Genomic DNA, 22,856 nt, shown 5'->3' on the forward strand with positions numbered 1-22,856 from the left:
GCTCCAAGCCCTGTCCAACCTGGCCTTGAAAGGGGATGGAACAGCCACAGCCTCTCTGGGCACCCTGTGCCAGTGTCTCAGCACCCTCACAGGGAAGAACTTCTGCCTAACATTGAATCTAAACCTCCTCTCTTTGAGTTTAAAGCCATTTCTCCTTGTCCTGTCCTTAGAGGCCCTTGTAAGAATTCCCTCTCCAGGTTTCTTGTTGACCCCTTGAAGCTGCTCTAAGGTGTCCCTGGAGCCTTCCCTTCTCCAGGCTGAACCAGCCGAACTCTCTCAGCCTGGCTCCAGAGCAGAAGTGAAAACCTCTGTAGCACCACAAAGACAACAAACAGCTTGGGACAGTCAGCATCAGCTAGAAAACAGCCCGGAGGGACTATGTGGAAGCTGTGCACCTTTTAGTTTCACCTGGGAGCTGGCTAGGAAGTCAGTACCCGTTCTTGTGTAGCGACAGTGGTGTGCATTAGCTTCTGTTTTAAAGAGCTGGCCTCCAATTCTGCTTTTCCAAATGAAAACAGACTTTCCTCAACATACCTCCTACTGTATAATGAGAACATACTCTTTGCATCCATTTTCCTTACAATGACTTAGAGAAATAGCCTTAAGAAGGTTATTCCCAGGAACTGTAACCACCCCCTCAGAATAGCAGGTTGTTGAGTTAGTGCTGATGAGTCAGACGGGCTTTTTAATTCTGTTCTAAAAGGAATCACCACAACAGTGGCGAAGGGAAGGGGGGGAGAAATAAAAAGGGAATTGAGTGGAAAAGGCTTCCACCGTCTGATGATTCATGCACCATCGGCGTGACTCACCCAGCATTACTCTGCCATTAAAACATGGAGACTGGGGCTGATTAGTCACAGGAATGAATTTTTCAAGCAAGGATTCTCCCCTATAAATCCCGATGACTTTGTCTGGGTGGTGTGGCTGTGACTCACCTTTCCAGCATGCCGGGCAGCACCAGTCGTGTCATCTGCAGAAAGAAAACAGTCGCGATGGCTGAGAAGGCAGCAGACACCAGACAGCGAGAGACCGAGGGAAGCCTTCCTTTTCCTCCCAGAGCAGCTGCCACCCCCTCCGCCCCAACCCTGGCTCAGGGAAGCAGGGACCATACTTTGCGTAGGCTGGTTATTTTTATTCTACCTGGATAACTTGGCTCTGCCAAGCAGTGTCTGCACACGCACTGAATTGGTGAACCCATCCAGCTAGTAGCACAAGAGTAAACAGAATTCCTTCTCCACTCTGCAGCCCCAGTGGCCTCTAAAGAACATTAAAACACCAGTGTACTACGGCACGCGTGTGGTCTTTCTCTCCCCACAAAAAGCATCCGTCTTCCTTAAGACTGACTAAATTTTCCACCCATGCCAAGAAGGCTCCAGACAATATCCAACCCATTTTAGCTAGGCTTAGCGAACTGCTGGGTTTAACTTCAATTGTGGAGCAGCAAGAGCACTGGGCAGAAACAGTGAATATGAGTTTCCTACATTATGTTCCCTACAGAAAGCATTTAAGACCCCAAACCATGGCAGGGGGGTTGGACCTAGATGATCTTAAGGTCCTTTCCAACCCTAACTATTCTGTGATTCTATGATTTCTTGCTGATTACACAGATGGTTTCACACTGAGGAACCTACACCTCCATGAGGAAAGCAGCTTGGCAAACCTTCTTTTACTGCTTGGGAAGCTCCTGCCTTCCTTATGACTCTGAGCAATCCATTTACAACCTGGCTGAAGGATTCTCCAGAGCAGTAATCCTAACACAAGCTTCCCAGCTGCAGACAGAGCAGCTCTGACAAGGGAAACAACTTTAATGTGAAATAGTTAATTTTCCTCCTATTAATTACTACCATCCTAAAATAAGATGGACATCCCAAATCTCTGCCTTTAAGTAATGTCACCAAAGTTAAGTTTGTGCCAAATACTACCTGTCCCCAACTAACCCTCTGAATAAACATCATGTCACTGACACCAAAGACAGAGCAGACAAGGAATATAAATCACTACCACTTTTCACATCTTTACACGGTGTTCCAAAGAAAGTTCTTGAGAACACACTGAAGACGGAGTAATAAAATACTAACAGCACCAAAATGCATTGGTACTCCCACTGATACCAAATTGCTTCGATAGCTTCAAGCATGAAGTATTTGAGTAGTATAGCAGGAAAACCACAGCAATAAAGAAAGTATCAGCATATACAGGATCACAGAACACCTGTAAGCACTTTCATTGCAAAGAAACAAATCTTATTGCAGCATGTTCTTCATATCAGCACTGCATTAGCCCTTACATATGAATGAATCCGGGTTTGGGGGTTTTGGTTTGGTTTGACTGTTATATTATAAAACATACGCTGTCAGGAGAGAAAAGTCACCCCAGAAAACAAAGTTTCAAGTCTATTGCATCTGACACACAAAGGAAATGGGAGAGAAGGGATGTGATTTGTATTTTAGTGGCATTCCTCACTTGGAATAGATTCTGCCATCAGCCGTGCTGCATGACAGCTTCGATAAGAGACTGTAGAGGCAGGACTTGAGCAGACCTTGCTGTCACGAAGTCATCTGTTGATATACTTAACTCTCAGCACTGCCCCAGAAGTCAAACTGAGTAGTCAGAGTTGGTACACATCACCAAGCAAAACAGATCTGATGCCACTTCATAAAACCTCCTAACATTACGTCTAAGTATACATGAGCTTTTCCATACAGGAATGCTTCAAGAAAGGTGTGGGAAGAACTATTTATTTTAATGTCAACAGAGAAAGAATGATTTGGGCTAATTTTAACACTGGTTCAAGACTGGCAGATCTTTTATCTGCTGCAAGCTTTATGAGCTCTCCCACAGATCCCTTTGCAAAAAGCAGCAGACTGTTCCTTGCCCTTCAGGGCAGTGTAAAGCTGCGTATCATAGAATCACAGACTGATCTGGGTTGGAAAGGACCTTAAGATCATCCAGTTCCACCCCCCTGCCATGGGCAGGGACACCTCACACTAGACCATGTTGCCTAAGGCTCTGTCCAGCCTGGCACTGAACACTGCCAGGGATGGAGCATTGACCACAGATGGACACAGGGACATGGCCTGGAACTGCCTTCCCTTAGGCAATCCCTAAGTGGTTTGAAAAAGCAGTACAGGATCCCCCCACTGTACTGCAGAGGGGACTCCATGTTTGAAAATACCATAAATCCACACAAATGCATTCATGGTCTAAATCCAAACTCCAACCCACCAAAGCAGCTCTAACAGCGTACCACAAACCTGCTGGTTCCTATTGATACCTCAGTAAGCACCAGAAAAACATGCTGCAGTAAGTGTTTGACTTACATATATTAAAAAACCATGAGGACATTGACAGCTGAGATAGAACAACAGGTACAATTCAGGTAGAATTCAAGAGGCCTCCCATCACCAGCTGTTTTATAATAGTCTGTTTCTAAAGTTCAGCTGGACCAAAAATCCTTTTCCCTCCCAGAGAAAATCACTGGTGGCAAAACTGGCTCCATACCCAACATCCCTTCCATTTGTTTCTATTAAAATTAGTATTTTCAGGGAATTAAACCAAAATCTGTGAAATAGGGCAAAATTGTTTTTCCTATCTGTATTTTTACACTTTGTGATGTGTGAAAGGAGATGTATGAATATTCGGGATCTTTATGTACAGAAAACATATCATTGCTTTTAAAGACTAAAACAACAGAAGGGAACAGTCTGAGTCAGCCCCTCCTCACCCAGCCAAGCCCATACTCTTGACTGTTCCAGCAGTGCAGGAGCACTATTGGAAATGTGTTGGCAGGGCATTCTGCAGCTCTGCTCGGGTCTGGCAAATCCATACATTGTATACACATATATCCCCAGCATTGACTCAAGTAAAACAATCTATGGCAGAAATGTAGTTTTATCATGAATCAGTGTTCACACGTGCTTGCATGATCTTTATCCAAATAGCTAAATGGGTTAATTCTTGCCTTCGATAGCTATAATCACACATGTGCCATTATGAAATTGGTTCAACAACAAATATCTAGAATTGACTAAATATCTCAGCAAAATAATCCAGAATTTAGCTAGATCTGATTTAGGAATAGCCAGCTCTGTAACTGAGAGGGGCTCCTTATCAAGGACTGTAGCAATAGGACAAGGGGTGATGGGTTCAATCTGAAACGGGAAGTTCAGGTTAGATATAAGGAAGAAGTTCTCTACTGTGTGGGTGCTGAGGCGCTGGCACAGGGTGCCCAGAGAAGCTGTGGCTGCCCCATCCCTGCAGTGTTCAAGGCCAGGTTGGACACAGGGGCTTACAGCAACCTGCTCTAGTGTGAGCCGTCCCTGCCTGTGGCAGGGGGCTGGAACTGGATGATCTTAAGGTGCTTTCCAACTCAAACCTTTCTAGGAGCCTATGATTCTATTAACAGGGTGTACTTCATAAATGCCAACGCATTGCAAGTCTGAGTCAATACAAATAGGATGCCAGAGAACTCCATGGGAGTGTTTCTTTCTCTGAAAGCAATCTAATGAAGGAAGAAAGTGGCAGGAAACCTAAAGGAGAGGCTGGGAACTACCCTTATCTGAGTGCCTTCAGTTGGTGGTTACTGAACTCCCTTTGCCTTCCTTCACATCATCATTTTCTTGAACAAATACTACTTTCCACAGAAATACCAGCGCTGCAGATGAAAACATGAATGTTCCCAAGACTGACAGCTGGGTTACTGCAGACAAGTAGCCAGCCACCAGGCTCTATGAAAACTGCCAGCTCATCCAAAGCAATCTGGGCTTTTCTTCCTGAAAGTCTGCATTAGAGCAGAGGGAGGATGTGTCTGTGTATGCACGTCTGAGGAAGCTGCTCGGGACAGCCCCCTTGACATCAGAATCATAGAATCACAGAACAGTTTGGGTTGGAAAGGACCTTAAGATCATCCAGTTCCAACCCCCTGCCATGGGCAGGGACACCTCACACTAAACCATGTCACCCAAGGCTCTGTCCAACCTGGCCTTCAACACTGCCAGAACCTGGCAACCATGAAGCAGTAGTTGTTGAGGGGCTTTTACTTGGTTTTCAGTGATACACATACACACATAATGCTACCATAGAGTTTGGGTATAGTTCCTTTGGTTTGGAGAGCTGCATTATTTTAAATCAACTTCTTTCATGCCTAATCCTCCAGCCCCTAAGTTCCAGGATGCTCACAGCCAATGGCTAACTTAAGGTAGAGATTCATTACAGAACATTTCATTAAAGAAGCAGATGCCATTTCTTGATACCCATTTATCTACAACTGCGTTTCTTGTGTGCCTGGCAAGCACCAGTTCTCTTGTCCACTCTTCCTCACCAGAGGTGTCTTCTACCTTCTAATTTGGGGACAAAAAGAGCACCGCCTTGAGTGTAAAGCGGCAGAGATTCCTACCTGCGAATACAAAAAGGCACAGCCTTCTGGCTAGATTTCTGTTCTAAAGCGGATGCTACACTTAAAAGCTCCTATTAGAGCACTAACAAATAGTTAGAAGTTATAACCATGCATTTCCAGTGTTTCTTCCTCAGAAAAGATCTCCTGTTCTTAATGATCACCAAGGTGTAGTCTTTTCTCATTCCAACCCAAGCAATAGCTCAGGAGCAGAGCTTAGGGGAAGCACAGTAACTTGGGAAGTTTTGAATACCTTTCAAGGGATACTCACTCAGATTGCTGAAATACACTACGAAAACCTGAGGTAAATATTGGAAGTCATCCTTCCCATCTTATGGGCTGCACCATTGTCATACACAGCCAGAAATCTAATACCATAGTTGGATATCTAGACATAAGTTATTCTATGGTGTGATGTTATGACTACAAGTTTTCTTCCCACTACCAAAAAGTACAATGATCTGTAATGAAGCCTATGCAAGTACAACAAAGATCATAGAATCAAGGAATAGTTTCTGTTGGATGGGATCTTAAAGCTCATCCAATTCTAACCCCTGCCACGGGCAGGGACACCTTCCACTAGAGCAGCTTGCTCCAAGCCCCTGTGTCCAACCTGGCCTTGAACACTGCCAGGGATGAGGCAGCCACAGCTTCTCTGGGCACCCTGTGCCAGCTCCTCAGCACCCTCACAAGGAAGGATTCCTTCCTAATGTCTGATCTAGATCTACCCTTGTTGAGCTTAAAGCCATTTCTCCTTGTCTGTCCCTACAGGCCCTTGTAAAAAGTCCTTCTCCAGATTTCTTGTAGACCCCTTTAGCTTTCAGACGAAGCTAGAGAACTTGTACAAGTTTTCTACCTTGTTATGCAGCCAAGAAGCTTCTTTCAGCTCTCACCAATCTGAGGTGAACTCATAACAACTCAAAGCAACACAACCTTCTAAAGATTAGCAATTCCCAGTGGTGCACCCACTCATGTACAAAAACATCATTGCTACCATAAGATAATTCACAGTGCCTGGGCAGAGGATTCACACAAGTTCACAAATGTATTAGCTCTTTAGCATCTGACACCATGCCTATGCAATACTTAGTACAGACCTTACACTGAAAGAACTGAGGAACTCATGCACTGGTAGATAAATGGATCGTGAAACCTATTTTCAGCATCTACTATTAGGTTTTCTAAGTGTGTCTCTTTTGAAGCATTAACTTAATGCAGTTCATACGTCAAGCTGAACAAGAATGACTTCTATTTGTATACACTTCCAAGTAAACCTGATGTCAATTCAGCAGAAAAATCACACAGTGACCCATGTGGCAAGGTCAGCAAGCAGAAAGGAGCACGGGACATACAAAGGGAACTATTAACATAGCGTGCTGCAAACCCTCTTCATTGCCAGTGGCTTTCCTTTGGGCAATAGTTTTAGGTGACAGTTTTCCCTATTTATAGCCACAAACTTTCAGAGCCCAGTTTATAAGGCAGAGCTCTCAAAATAAGGGTCTTATTATCCAAATAACAAGGCTGAACTTTCTCTTTTCAGAATGCAGAATATGAGCTGTCTCAACCCAAAAGCTATGAAAAGCCACAGAACTCTAGGATTTCATAGAATCATAGAATGGTTAGGGTTGGAAAGGACCTGAAGATCATCCAGTTCCAACCCCCCTGCCATGGGCAGGGATGCCTCACACTAAACCATCTCACCCAAGGCTCTGTCCAACCTGGCCTTGAACACTGCCAGGGATGCAGCATTCACAACTTCCCTGGGCAACCCATTCCAGTGCCTCACCACCCTCACAGTAAAGAACTTCTTCCTTATATCCAGTCTAAACTTCCCCTGTTTCAGTTTTAACCCATCACCCCTTGTCCTATCACTACAGTCCCTAATGAGTCCCTGCCCAGCATCCCTATAGGCCCCCTTCAGATACTGGAAGGCTGCTCTGAGGTCTCCATTTCCTAAATTTCCCAGATTTCCCCAAGTTGAAGAAAAATCCCAAGTGCTTCCCTGAAAGGTATTCATCACAGCTGCATTTCCCTTGCTCCACGTGTACTGTGCTCTCAGGCTCAAAGTCAGCGAGGTGCATTAATCTCTCCCTGTGGACCTTTTGAGCAATACTCATGGCCACCTTCACAGAACACTTGCTCCTCTTCCAAGTACTGACAACTCTCCCTCTCTGTTATAAAGTTATATGATGTACTCGATATGATATGATACGACGTACTAAATCACCATCCCCTCCTTGATTATGTCTTTGAATATGCATGTATAGAAACCTAGTGCCCAGACCGGAATATACACAACACAGAGTGATCCCACAAGTCAGTGTTGCCACTTCCCTCATAATTACGTTCCACTTACTGTGATGCTCTCCAGTACACAGCAAATACAGAAGTTCACATAGGGCTCTACCAGGGCACAAGCATCTACAGTCTGATTTCAGACAAGGTACCTTTACAGATGTGATATGAGGCTGCACAAGCCCATCTGAACACTCACGAGAGAAAGAGATGTCATTTCCCACTGTCTTTCAGGATTACTGCTCCCCAGGCTCTTCTTCCTTCTTTCTTTTCTTTTTCCCCATTCAATTTTATGCAAGGTGTGAGTTTTGTTGTTGGTTTATGGCTTTCTTCCTAAACTCACAGTTTCAGACTTTTAGGTGGAGTTGTTCCCTTGTCCTGCCTGCGATTCACAACCTGGCATAATTCACCTCTCATTGCTCTTCTATTAAGAGGGCAGCCGACACTAGATCCCCTAGTTCAACACAAAGCATTTACGTATCTGAAGTCTCAAGCAAACCTTAAGCATCTCAAATACAGCAATGATAAAAATCCTCAACTTGTAGACCTATTACCCTTTGTATTTGACAATATAAAACAAAACCGAACAAGGCAAAGATTAGCACAGACATCAAGGCATGTACACATATGCAACTTACTCTCCCCCTTCCTCTCTTAATGCCAATTTCCATCCGAAGGCTGGCCTGAAAGCCCCAAATTCACATTCCTCCACAAGATAATAGCTTGCAAACCAATTCAGCTCCTTGCTTAATCAACTGCTAAGCCAGTACTCCCTCAACTATTTAGTCCTCCTCATTTTTCAAGAGAACACAGGTTTATGCCTCACCCCCAATGCAATTAGCATACTGTGATGCTGCAAACAGAAAGAACACACTTGCTGGTCCTTACATCCTGCTTTGGAAGGAGAAAGAACAGCTCCCTCAAGTATGTTAAAATCTGTGCTCAATACCTACCTATTTTTTCCCACTGGACACCAAGTCCAGCATCTCTGGCTTTCAGGATGTTAATCCAACAATCAAATCAAGTTTATTTGGTTATCCAAGGTGAGAGGTCCTACACCTGGGTCGGAGCAATCCCAGGCACAGCTACAGGTTGGGCAGAGAAGAGATTCAGAGCAGCCCTGCGGAGAAGGACTTGGGGGTGTTGGTGGATGAGAAAATGAACATGAGCCGGCTTCAGTGTGTGCTCACAGCCCAGAAAGCCAACCGTATCCTGGGCTGCATCAAAAGGAGCGTGACCAGCAGGTCCAAGGAGGTGATCCTGCCCCTCTACTCTGCTCTTGTGAGATCCCACTTGGAGCACTGTGTGCAGTTCTGGTGTCCTCAACATAAAAAGGACATGGAACTGTTGGAACAAGTCCAGAGGAGGCCACGAGGATGATCAGGGGACTGGAGCACCTCCTGTATGAAGACAGGCTGAGAAAGTTGGGGCTGTTCAGGCTGGAGAAGAGAAGGCTGCAGGGAGACCTCATAGCAGCCTTCCAGTACCTGAAAGGGGCCTATAGGGATGCTGGGGAGGGACTCTTCATTAGGGACTGCAGTGATAGGACAAGGGGTAACGGGTTAAAACTGAAACAGGGGAAGTTTAGATTGGATATAAGGAAGAAGTTCTTTACTGTGAGGGTGGTGAGGCACTGGAATGGGTTGCCCAGGGAAGTTGTGAATGCTCCATCCCTGGCAGTGTTCAAGGCCAGGTTGGACAGAGCCTTGGGTGCCATGGTTTAGTGTGAGGTGTCCCTGCCCATGGCAGGGGGGCTGGAACTGGATGATCTTCAGGTCCTTTCCAACCCTAACTATTCTATGATTGCATGATTCTAAATCAAAGGCTGTAGCATACAAAGGTGAACTGACACAAGATGCAGTTGATACAGAGGAACCATAAATGAAAACTACACAGAGCAAGTATAATTTGGGCTCTTCAACACTTAGTGGTTAGTGAAAAACCCCAGGGTTTTTGACTTGGTATTTTATTCAGTGTCAAAAATATGCAGTTTGTGTCTCAAAATGGGATGAGGATATCAAAAAATGATGATACAAACCCATGTTAGCTGTCACTAAGTCATTAAAGGAAAGTTCTCCTTTTTAAATCCCTCCAGAAGCTTGAGATGAGATTCTGACAGGAAGCATGAAACTTCACATACAACCCTGTCTTCTTCCTCATTTATCTGTCACCATAACCCTTGTGTAAGGCTGTATTAAGTCCCAAGCTTTCCTGAGAAAATAGCACAAACAAGACCCAAGGCACCTCTTTTGTATGTTATATGAAGAAAGGAGTAACTCCTGCACTGCACATCACCATGGAAATGTGACATTGCCCACAGAGCTTAAAAAGAACCTACTGTGTTTGAGGGGGCTGGGTGGTCTTGGGTCGGGTTTTTTGGCTAGTATTGTAAAAGATGTGAGACTTCCAATGTGTCTTACATAGCTTGATGTAGTTTCACATGGTTCGATGCAGTTTTACATAGTTTGATGTAGTTTTACGTAGTTTGATGTAGTTTTACATAGCTTGTCTTCAGGGGCGTTCAGGATGCTTTGAAGGCAGATAGCAGTAATGACAACACTTCATGCCAGACTGATTGAGCCCCAAAACTGCAGCACTATGGGGTTCGTGGGTGACATAACCCAACCCTTAAGGACCTGATGGGGCAGACAGCGTGGAATAAAACTTGGGAAAGAGCTCTGATGGGAAACAAGTTCTCAAATATTAGGGAAGATTTCACAGGATTAGATCCTTTACCGCTGGGAGAAGTATTAAACAGCAGGACCAACTAGGTTCATAGTTTATCCTATGAAGAGAAGATGGGGTCTTATCTCTCAGTGCACCCATTCTTTTACATGCTGTATATCCCTCTAGGTAATACAGTGAGCTGCCTAACAAAGGAGATGGGTCAAAAGGTGGAGGATGAGCATTACCCTTCAGAAATGCCTACATTTGGGGCAATAAAACATCTCCGCAGAATCAGCCTGTGCTGACTATCTTGACTTTCCAACTTCAAGCCTAAGGAGTGTTTCAGCCAGAACTGAAGCGGATGTGTTTGATATGTGTGCCACAAGAGTTATGCTGTCCCACAGAGGTGTTGCTGATGGCACATGCTGCAGGTTACAGGGGATATCATTACCTGAGGAAGCCTGGTCCAAAAGGCAAGGAAGTAGATGGTAATGCTCCAGAATATAACAGTAGACAGGTTATGTGACACCTCTGAAGAGGATCTGGAGATACTGTAAGCAGAATGAGTATTATGGGTACTAGCAAAACCTGTTCTGCCTCTCCTACTTTCACCTTTTCAGCAGACCTTCATCTCCTTGCTTAAGAACGCGGTGCTCTCTTCCATCCCATCATGTTTTTAATCAAGCAATAAGGAAGAGTATCTTTCTAAACACACATACGCCTGGATAAGAGATGGTATCAATAAATACTGAGTGAAATATCCACAGCATTATGTCCCCAGAAATCTAATTGAGGGGACATACAGACTTCTCTTAAAACTGTTTTTTTTTCCTACCATGGTTCTCTAGTTCTATAGGTTCTCCTGACAAACTGACTTACAGATGGTACCTACCTCTGATGTGCTCCTCGCCCCAGAACAATAAGCATCTGGCATGCCTGCTGTTTAATTACACAACAGGCTCTTGCAGGGGGAAACATTTTCAAGCCTGGAAGCTTATGCTCAAGCTCTGATTAGACCCAGTAGCAGGAGCTGCTCGTGGTTAAGAAAGAAGTTTTCAAAGAGAAGGTAAAGCACTATTAACACACAGCAAGTAGATCTTGAGCACGGTTTTATAGGTGTGAAGACACCCACATTAGGATGTGAAGAGGCTGCCAGGAGACAAATCTGACAATGAATTGTAAACTGTTGACCACCACTGATCATAAGCACAATAACTCAAGCCACAAACCAGCAGTAGTTTGTTCAGGAAAGCAATATAATCTGGCTGCATCTCTGCATCTGCTTTAACTGAGTTAAAGCAGACCTCAACTATTATTCTAGCTTCGGAAATACACCTTCAAGTAGTTCATCTCTAACTTTTCTATTCTAACAAGATGCTCCCAGGAAGAATGATACCCCACATCACTTAATCACTGAATAGTGCACTCCCTCTGCTGGCACAGCACAGATGTCACACCTCAGCAGAAGCACTGATTACACTCACCTCTAACCAAGTGGTCTGTGCATGATAACACTTCAGATTTACACCTGGGATGGCTCTGTTAACATTACAAAGACCCTGCTAAGTGACTAACAGAAGTCACTAACAATCCCATGCAGTCATGCAATGGTTGCACTTTCACTGTTTGCTTGTTTTAATAATCCTACAGGAGCATTGTTTTAAGAGGTCCTGTCCCTCCTCACAGGGAAATACCACACAGTTCAGACTCCTCACATGCACCGTACTAGATGAATTTAGTACTTGACCTAATCAGAACAGCTGCAGAGAAGTCAAATCTTCCAAGCCAGCTTTAAAACATCTAATACTTGGCTTTGAGGCAAAAGGTTAACCCTCATCTAATGGATATGCAAGTTTTGTTATGCATAAGAAGAGAAAGCGATGGTTTAACAGTGAATAATCACAAGGAGTTTCTTCAGAACTCACTGATAATGCTCTAATTGACTCCCAATGTCATGTAAGCAGCTGCTATTCCCTCTGGCCCTTTCAGTTGGAAACACTATGATGAAAATCTGAGGTTTTGAATGGGTCTCATGTTAATAAACAAGAGAACAGCCATATGTTTTAGCCTGAAGTCAGGCTGATTTCTCATCAGCAACAACTTCAGGTTTAATGTTACAAAGGGAAGGTAACTTCACTTCAAAAGTTAATGCACACCTTTGTGGACTCGGTTTTCCTTCCTGCTCCTATATTTCACAGGAGATATTTAAGCGCCTTCTCATTGCAACATACAAAAACCCGAGCTATGCAGAAAGAAACACCCCCCAAAACCACAGATACAGGGGGAAAAGAATGAACAGTTTACAAGAAGGACTAGAACAGGCATGAAGAAGCATTAAGTGTTGTTTTGTGCATACCTTGCTCTTCCAAATAGCTAACAGGTACCTCGCAACTAATTCTATTTCACACAGCCAGAACAGTCTGATAGGACAGCCATAACCTCTAGGTTACTCTAAGACAAAAACTGATCCTGTGGTCCAACAGGCAAAAGTAATTGCCCCAGACAAACGGATGTTAACTGTTAAGTGGTTTTGAATGAATACATCAAGGACAAGTGTTGGTGATGGGGCACTTACCTTACAGACAGACAGGATGTTAATGTTGGTCATTTGGTCGATTGTCTGCAAGAAAACAAAGGCTGGGTTTTATTCCAAGTTAGTTGTTTGGTATTTACATGCCCTCTAGGTTCAAGTGCAAGGGTAACTTAAACCTGACACTTACACATCCACCTTTACTCATTGCCTTCCTGCTAAACTATTGGGAACAGTGAGGGACTTTCAAAGCACAGTCTGGGAATTGCCCTTGGTCAAGTTTTATCTCTGATTAGTGACTCATACTAATAAAGAACAAGGCAGATGTATCACACTGACACTGTATTTTCTATCATTTTTTGCAATATTTATGAACTCTAATAAATTCTGCTGGTTTAGACACATTCATAAATTCATGGCTGTATTTCACTCTGCATTTCACAATATTGCTTGAGACAAAGTTTATTCATCAAGTAAAAAAAGCAGAATTTGGGGATTTATTCTTTCTGCTATCATGAAGCTTATTTTTAGGTGAATGAAAACCCAGATACAGCTATCAACACTTAGGCAGGAAACAAACCCACAGTGGATACAATGAGCTACAAGGGGTTTGGAAACAAAACCATCCACCAGTGAAATTGTAATCAGTTTTCAACGTACCCAATGCAATCAAGGTTGTCCCCACATCACAAACTAATATGGTCGTATTTAAGTTTCACAACAGTGTTACGGAATATGCAGCTTCCATTCATGAAGCTGCTTGCTTCCTTTCCCTTCAGTTAAGATCCCCAGCTCCAGCTAAGGCAGCTCATGAACAACAGCCAGATGAGACCGCAGACAGGACTGGAATTGAGCTGACCCCAGAGCATCTTTCTGAAGTAGGAATACAAAATGAAGAAGAACACATAAAACCACAAAAACCGAGACTGCCATCATTTGATTTGTTGCTTTATGCAAATCTCAACTTTTGGGACCCTTCATTGTAATCAGAAGACCTTGTTACGTGGCTTCCTTAACCAAACCTGAATACCTTCGCCCTATCTGTTAAGCATTTAGTGCGAACTATGAGAACATCCCAAAGTACCACAAAAGCATTTACCTTGTCCAGGTCTGGAACATCCAGAAAATATTCAGGATAAGCATAGGAGATTCCCACGTTGTTAACTGAAACAAAAGAATGAATTAGATTCATGGGACACCATCAGCTTTCTCAGGCTTTGATGAGTAACAGTTTTCAAACAACACTCTTAAACTGGTGCATTTAAAACATTCTGACCCCTTTAGCCAAGTTTTCTTCAGTGTAAGAATACACATGAAGAATACAAGAGTGACTACGCAAGCCATTTTAAATGTGTGTGAGTTCTCTGGTTGTTTAAAAGCTGACACATCTAGCACATCATACCCATCCTCCACCACATTCCACAGTGCAAGGGAAGAACAAGTCCTCGTTTAGAAATGTCAGCACACAATGTGTGAGTGTAGAGCGACATTGCTGCACCACAGTGTTGAGACCCTGCTGAAAGGGAGCCTCCAGCCAAAGCAAAGCTGTCAGTGCCAGGCAGGGCATTGAGTGAAACTGGTTAATACCTCTTTTATTGATAGGTAAAGGAATGGCTTGGGTTGAAGGGACCTTAGAGCTCATCCAGTTCCAACCCCTGCCATGGACAGGGACACCTTCCACTAGAGCAGCTTGCTCCAAGCCCCTGTGTCCAACCTGGCCTTGAACACTGCCAGGGATGGGGCAGCCACAGCTTCTCTGGGCACCCTGTGCCAGCGCCTCAGCACCCTCCCAGGGAAGAGCTTCTGCCTAAGAGCTCATCTCAGTCTCCCCTCGGGCAGGTTAAAGCCATTCCCCTTGGCCTGTCCCTACAGGCCCTTGTCCCAAGCCCCTCTCCAGGTTTCCTGCAGCCCCTTTAGGCACTGGAGCTGCTCTAAGGTCTCCCCTTCAGGAGCCTTCTCTTCTCCAGGCTGACCCAGCCCAGCTCCCAGCCTGGCTCCATGGCAGATGAAGTCAAAGACGCTACCGTGGATCGGCCGCAAGGTGGCAGCAGGAGCCCGGGTGGCGGCCGCTTCCCTCCTCCCCGGTCCCTCCAGGTCCGTCCGTCCCTACCCCGCCGCGGCCAGGGCCGCCTTTAAAGGGGCTCAAGACCCGCCTCTGCTGTACCCCATGGCCAGGGGCTCCTTACACAGAGATCCACCGCATCCAACTGTCCTCCCTGCCGCCACCCCACATCTACAAAGCCTTTCCCCCCCCTTTGCAGCATACAAAATGAACCGAGGGAAGGCAATAATTACTTAAACCTCTTGATTTCCCAGCAAGGTTTCATTCTCAGACGTGAAACCAATGCCCATGCTCAAACCCCAACGCGAGCAGGGGAAAACTTCTAACGCCGATAGCAAACGGCGCGGCTCCGCAGCCTCAAACTTCACAGAGCACATCGATATGGAGACACACATACACACACCAAAGGGGAAAAAGAAAGCCAGCAAATGGGATCTCCGTTTCCCAAGTACCCGTTGTTCATCTTACGCAAGTGAATCGTGTGACATTTGGTTGCTGTGGCAACATTTTACATTTATATAGTGCCTCACACCCTAGAGAATCCCCAAGCGCTGGCTGTGTGTGCTCAATGAGCACTGTCCACCTCCAGGGCAGGAGCCTGCAGGGCAAGAATCACCATCAAAAGGCACTGATGCCTTTAAAAGTATAAATAACAATAACCCCTACACCTGTGCTAAAAGCCATCCTTCCAGCATCCAACCTCAGAGGTGTTTAAGCATCAATAGGGATGCAGGAAACACGCAGCAGAGGTTCTTAAGCGCACCAACTTCATTCAGAGATTCCCTCAGATGACAGCTCCTTCGGCGCGGATCTGTGTGTATTTATGGAAAGCTCTAGTTCATTAGTCATGGTTGTGTTTGAAATCTTTAACTTCCAGATAACCTTTAAAAACACGGGAGTTGAGGAGGGGAACAGGGAGCTGGCAAATTCCCAGCAGACGTTTGCTATATTTAGGGGGAAAGTTCTAAAAAGGAAGAAGATCCAACCTCGCTAGTGCCGGAGCCAGATTTGTTTTCTTTCTTTTCATCCTGAAATAAGCTATTTTTCAGTCTCTGGGAAAGGATTTTGGCTCTGAAACATGGCATAACAAGGGACTAACCTTGGGTATTCTCTCCAAATATAGATTTGTGCTACAGAGTCTCACACCAAATTCACACCCCTCACTGCAGACTGGGTCTCAGATACTTACATCCCCTTCCACCTCCAGCACTTTCTACCAGCTCCTACTTTGCTGCAGTTTGGAACTGAACATCAGAATACAATCACTTTCAGCTGGTACAGGTGTATTTTACCTCCAGAAACACGCAGAACAAGAGGGTCCAGCTCAAACTCCTTTGGAGAATCACAGCTATTTAGGAACAGCAAAAGGAAGATTTCCCACCTCTGCTTGTTTAACATATTGCTGTAGCTAGCACATGTTCGAAGTCACTGACAGACGCTGTTTTGAACACACAGCAAAACATTATGCAAACTCTTTTAGCCTTCCTACGTGGGTGAGAAGAAGCTTCCAAATAAGAAGTTTACAAGGATTTCAATCTGGAAGTACTTTAGTTAGACTCGGTGCAACTATAGAATCAGAAGCACGATCTCAAGCTGTATACGTGGAGACTCTCATCTCTCCAAGTATAAGGTTAAGGAATAATCAGCATCGATCTCTAAGAACTAGGCTGTGCTACCAACGCTCCTCATAGCTACTGCTTCAGATGAGACCTGAAAAGAAGGAAATATACTGGAACCTGAGAACTCATCCCTTATGGCTGTTCTCATTTAAACCCGTGTTTTCCCTCACACTAACGCAGATCAGCAAAAGCTCTATTCCAGATTGCAACAAATACTACAGAATTCAAAATATAAGGCATTAAAGCATGAAATGAATTGCCATAAAAAGATTAAGATATGGTCTTTCTGGAGTAGCCATCATCTGTGTTGGAAAATCAGATGGGCAAGGGGTTTCTACCCATACAGCTAGAGATGGGGGAAAGCAAGGAAACCTTCGTACCATGTAAAGTGATGATCTCAAGCATGAGATTACTAAAACTGTGTTATTAGTTAGAAGAGAGATTTCTGTAAACCTGCACTGGCAATGGCTGCATGACAAACAGCCGAGGAGCTCAGCTAGAGAATACACAACTGTGGAGCATTTAGTTGCTATTTTTACCATGGTTTTAGTCAAGGTGCTCACGCAAATAAAAGCAAGAACCAGGCTCTGTTTGAGGAACGCGCTTGTTTTCCTGTAATAAGCATACACAGAATCTGAGTTGCAGTCACTGCTTTAGTGCCCACTTTGAGCCAGGCTATAGTCAGATTTTCATGACTTGTGCATCACCATAATCTTAACCAAACCTGAGAAATAAGAACCCTTCCACTGTGTGGTTTGTACATCACCCTGCACAAGGTTTGTACATCACCCTGCACCAGGGCTGCACATCACCCTGCACCAGGGCTGCACATCACCCTGCACCAGGGCTGCACATCACCCTGCACCAGGGCTGCACATCACCCTGCACCAGGGCTGCACATCACCCTGCACCAGGGCTGCACATCACCCTGCACCAGGGTTGCACATCACCCTGCACCAGGTCTGTACATCACACTGTAAAAGGTTTGCTGGTGTTTCAAGACATGTAAGTGTTAAGACTGTTCTGCAGCAATTGCTATGTGACAGGCAGCCTGCAAGCCCTCCTTTCCCCTATTTGATTTTGATGGGATGGATTAGAGCAGATGATAATTTTAATCTTCAAAGTTTCTTTGGAACTTATTTCCTTCAAAAACAAGAAACGAGGCATCCACAGGGCTGTCACAACTCCCCTTTACATTAAACACATTGTTGGCAGTTGCAGTTACGCAAATGGATTTGAGGTTTTGGAGCAATTAAATACTGGATGTCACGAGTTGTATGTACTCCAATCTGTCAGAAGTATTAGGGAGGATTCTAGGCTTTATCCTTTAGTCTTGTTTTTTAAGTTGAGTTTTTATATGCATTACTTTCTTGGGCATTATTTGCAGACATTGTATGATAAGGCTAATCTATTAGCAATGAAGTTCATGTAGCATATATGTGTATAACATATACACGTATATATGTGTATAACACAGTATATACCTGTATAACAAACTTAGCTTGAAACATGGTTCTTAAAGAAACATTTCTAGCTCTAACTGCTACACTTCCAGTTAGCAAAATGAGTTTTGCAGTGAGAAGTACTTTATATGATCACACACAGCAGTAGATGTCTGAGCCATATGACTTTATAAAAGCTCAAACCTTACATTTAACCATCTCAGGTTCTCATCCCCACATTGAGTAGCCACAGAAATATAGGATATGTACAGGTATACCTGCTTCTACAGAAAGAGGCAGAAAACTGATAAGCAACTGCCTTTATCCCTCTTTTCAGAAGAGAATCAGGTAAACTGCTGCTATGTGTAAACTCCCCTTAGCTTGTGACAAACACCTTGAAATCACCTCAGTTCTACATTTGACGAAGTACCTGGATGGATCACCTTGTCTTTTCAAGGACTACCACATCACTACTACACTCCTGCAACATCACACACCATACTCTGGCATATTGCACTACTACCAGCAAACAGGAACTGCAGCTTACCAATGTACCAGAACATGCTTAAAACTTTTGAAGCAGGAGCCAGTTACTTGATGCTATATTGCAGTGATTAAATTTCAACAGCTCTATGATTAAAAGTTAATGGTTCTCCCACAGGGCTCTACTGCTAAGCTAAATCTTAAGTATCTGGAGCTTGCTTAGGTTCTAAGACAGCATTAGGTCAAGTCACACTGCATGCTGTCATAAGCTAAAGAGCCTTTAGCAATCAGAACACACTGAAAACATTCAATAAGCATCACAAGTCCTACACAGGCACACATGCAAACACCATTTCATGTAGTGCATCAACAGGAAACTAAAACACACACAGAGCATGCAGCAACACAGTTTTAGTCAGGGAAATATTAGCTTTTGTGGATTGGTTTCCATAAACTTCAATATGGCAAGAAGTTAGTAGGCATGTCAAGACAAAACACCACTATGAAAGCTTTAGACAGCTCAGATACAAACCTAAAACACCGATCTCCAGGCCTTCCAATCCTGCTTTGATTCGAGTGTAAGTATCTTCTGTCTCTCCAAAGTCTGCCACAATGACTTTCGTTTCCACTTGGTACTTCTCCCCTAGAAAATATAAGTTGTTAAAAACTGAAGTTTGAATTAGCTGAATTACCATTCAGATATTGCTATATCCATTATTACGTTCTGACAAAACATTTTAAGTAGCCAGTATCACACATTTTCACCTCTGTAATGGGAATCATTGAGTTCTAACATAACCTGCACAGGAAGTTTGGGACATTCGGCTACTTGTGGTGAGACCATGAATTCCCACATGATTCAGCACATTCTGTTTGTAAGGTATAATGAAGGTGGCAAGGAAACAAATGACACAGGTTTGCACAGAACCAAAGGGGCAGAAATCTGAATGTGCACATACATGAGTGTTCAAGTACAACTTGACAAGGAAACTTTCCCCCAACTTAAGCCAAATGAGTTGCTTCAGACCAAGCAAAATAGCTCTTTCATTGCCCTCCCTTTCCATTCTCACTTTTGGTGCCATCAAACTTCCTGAATATTTAGTATTTTGAACATAAATCAAAAAGGAAACATGTGGGTGAACAAGAGCAGAAGAACTTGGAGTTTAATCACATTCCAAAACTGTTCTGATATGCTGTCATCTCCAACCTTAACAGAACAGGAAAAGTACACGTCGCCAACTACAGTTTGAAATAGAAGAAAGCAAGTATTAAAAATACTTCATATAAAAAGCGCTTCTGCTTCCATCAAAGCTAAATTAATGACACAATTAAAACCATTACGACGTCCTCTCCGACGTCAAAAGAGCCGAAGAGTACTTAACATCACAGCACCTCTTCTGCTGCGCCTAACTCCTGCCCTAGCAATTCCTTAAGGCACCTGTGTACAGCTCGAGAAGGATTTCGCAGCACTTTGCCCCCAGAGCCATTCATAAAAGCGGTGCCATGTTAAAGGAAAGGAATCATTCACAAAAACCAGATTAGAAGCAGCCAGATTCCCATGATGCTCCTTCCCATTCAAGGGAAAGCCGCGACTCCCATGCTCCTGCCGTCCATTCATGCAGAATCATGAATCCACTGAACTCGCTGGTTTGCTGGTTGCCTCCCCTCCCCCTGCACCATATCCCTACAATGGCAGATGGAATTCTTTCTCCTCCTTTTCCCCCTCCTCACCCTCAACCTCTTCATCTCTCCTGAGCAGCTGCATTGTTTGAAAATCCCTCGAGACATGTTGCTATGTCAAATGACGACGTAAATAGCATTAAGCCCCTACTGCAGCAGCAGCCTTGTGATCGCGTCACAAGAAAATCAAGTTCCACGTCGGGGGGGGGGTTAGGAACAGTCTATTTTTGAACACAGCTGGTCTAATATTTAGCATACACATTGGAGTACTTACAGGACACGGAATTAAAGGCGGCATTAGAGGCACATCTAACACGCGCAAGTGGATCGGGCGCGCAAAGCCCAAGTCATCTTCGCTTCTACATACGTGCCGTTTTTAACTGGTTTGTGGGGCTGCAGCTGTCTTCACTGCTGCTTACATGCTTCACGAAATGAGAGTCGTTTAAAGGACACAAACACCACCGCCACGAATCTGCTCAGTTGCCCTTTTTATACTAACCGCTCTTCATTAGCATTGTTACCGATGCGTCTTTGGAGCCTTCTGAAATCACTACAGGGACACTGAGGGGATGAGGTAAGAAAAATCTGAAGACCTAGTATTATAAATAGGAAAAAAATAATAAGTTATAGAATCATAGAACCACAGAATGGTTTGGGTTGGAAAGGACCTGAAGATCATCCAGTTCCAACCCCCTGCCATGGGCATGGACACCTCACACTAAACCATGGCACCCAAGGCTCTGTCCAACCTGGCCTTGAACACTGCCAGGGATGGAACATTCACAACTTCCCTGGGCAACCCATTCCAGTGCCTCACCACCCTAACAGTAAAGAACTTCTTCCTTATATCCAATCTAAACTTCCCCTGTTTCAGTTTTAACCCATTACCCCTTGTCCTATCACTGCAGTCCCTAATGAAGAGTCCCTCCCCAGCATCTCTATAGGCCCCCTTCAGACACTGGAAGGCTGCTGTGAGGTCTCCACGCAGCCTTCTCTTCTCCAGGCTGAACAGCCCCAACTTTCTCAACCTAAATCCTAAGTCCTCACATCACTGTTCATGTAAGACCCTTTGTTGAGCCTTCAGAAAACTAGCAAAGAGCCATTACATCTACGGTAGTTAAGCAATACAACTATAAAAAGACCAAACACCCTTTGTGGATGGAGGGTGGGTAGTACAGTGTTTAAGAACATATGAAGTGTAGAAGACTGCCTACTGGTATGGTCAGAGGGCACAGTCTTTGTGCAGTTGCTCACTGCAAACATGCAAGGCTGCCTTGCCCCAGCAGAAGATGCCTGCTGACCAACCCCTCTGTTTCCATTTCACACCAGTGTTCAGGTATCTTGTGTTGGAAATAGATGATCTTTAAGGTCCCTTCCAACCCAAACCATTCTATGATTCTGCATACCCTGTGCTGTCACAGAGCCTGCAATAGGTGGCATGATCCACTACATCAGAGAATAGATACACCTGATAAATGGTTCCATATCAAATGACAATGCAAAAAGACTTAAGGCAATTCTGCCTAAGGTCGTCCTAATAGTGAGTACAAGGTGCAGAGAAGAGATGGGATCTGCACTGTATAAACAATGGAAAAGGGAATTCCCTTGCTCTTAAGAAGGATTAAAATGTTCTCAAGCAGATGGACTAGAAGACAGTGTAGCACACATCCTTGTTTCATCTTCCCAAAAGACTCTGAGATACAGTGTAATGGGGAAGGAAGCAAGCAGGCTATGTCCTAATCCAGGACATCTAGCAGTGACTGAGCTCCTGCTGCCCAAGAAGGGAAAACCTACAACTCCTCAACGGAGCTTTCAGCTCAAAGACCAGGAGGTACCTGACAGTCACATAGAGCCTAAGAGGTTTTGAGCCAACTTTTGCAGTCAGCAGCTAGAGGATCTGAAAGAGCTGATGTTATCTGCCAGTGTCCAGCATTCTTTATGATGTATTATAAAGTGGAACTGGTACTTCAAATGCTGCTCAGCAGGGGACTGAATATTACACCACCACTTGATCAATAGTTGTGGGGATCAAACAATACACCACCCCGTCACCAACAGTTGTGAGGACTGAGTATTACACCACAGCGTTATCTATAGTTGTGCAGCAATCAGTCATCACCTACCCATAAGGTCTCAAGGATAAGAAAGGAGGTTCAGCTGACCTTCACATTTCTCAACTGTGACACATCAGCGTTTTAATCATCTCATTTACTAAAAATATCAGGTGAGCTCAGTATTGACCCTAAAAATAAGTTTTAAACTAAACTTCCACATGTCATAGAATCATGGCATGGTTTGGGTTGGAAAGGACCTTAAGCTCATCCAGTTCCAACCCACGGCAACCATGGGCAGGGACACCTCACACTAGACCATGTCGCCCAAGACTCCATCCCACCTGGCCTTTAATACTGCCAGGGATGGGGCATTTACCACTTCTTTGTCAGGCTCTCTATGACTTCTGGTCACTTAGCAAGAGACCAACTATGCACAACAGTACCCTGGTGATCTAATGAAAGCAGAAATGATCTTGTGCAACCACACCATCATTTGACAAATAAGTTGCTGACCACAAACAAAACCTCAACAAAGCATCTGTGGGAAGGATGAACAAACCAGTCATCCTGGTCATAGAGCAGAATAGTACAAATGTCCAGACAGCAACCCACGAACACAGACTGCAGAGGCG

General features: G+C 44.3%; 1 protein-coding gene across 1 annotated transcript in view; it reads right to left on the reverse strand.

Moving 5' to 3' along the window:
* Positions 1-22,856, reverse strand: part of HSD17B12 (hydroxysteroid 17-beta dehydrogenase 12) — a 57,766-nt gene that overhangs the window by 19,211 nt on the left and 15,699 nt on the right. Inside the window, exons 3-6 of the mRNA XM_062635973.1 lie at positions 19,023-19,133; positions 13,984-14,048; positions 12,930-12,974; positions 936-970 (exon numbers count right to left, since the gene is read on the reverse strand). Of these exons, the coding sequence (XP_062491957.1) occupies positions 936-970; positions 12,930-12,974; positions 13,984-14,048; positions 19,023-19,133 (256 nt within the window). The remainder of the gene's footprint in view (positions 1-935; positions 971-12,929; positions 12,975-13,983; positions 14,049-19,022; positions 19,134-22,856) is intronic.

This window comes from Pezoporus occidentalis, unplaced genomic scaffold, assembly GCF_034315485.1.
Source record: "Pezoporus occidentalis ecotype Australia unplaced genomic scaffold, CSIRO_AGI_Poc_V1 ctg46, whole genome shotgun sequence".
Lineage (NCBI taxonomy): Eukaryota > Metazoa > Chordata > Aves > Psittaciformes > Psittacidae > Pezoporus > Pezoporus occidentalis.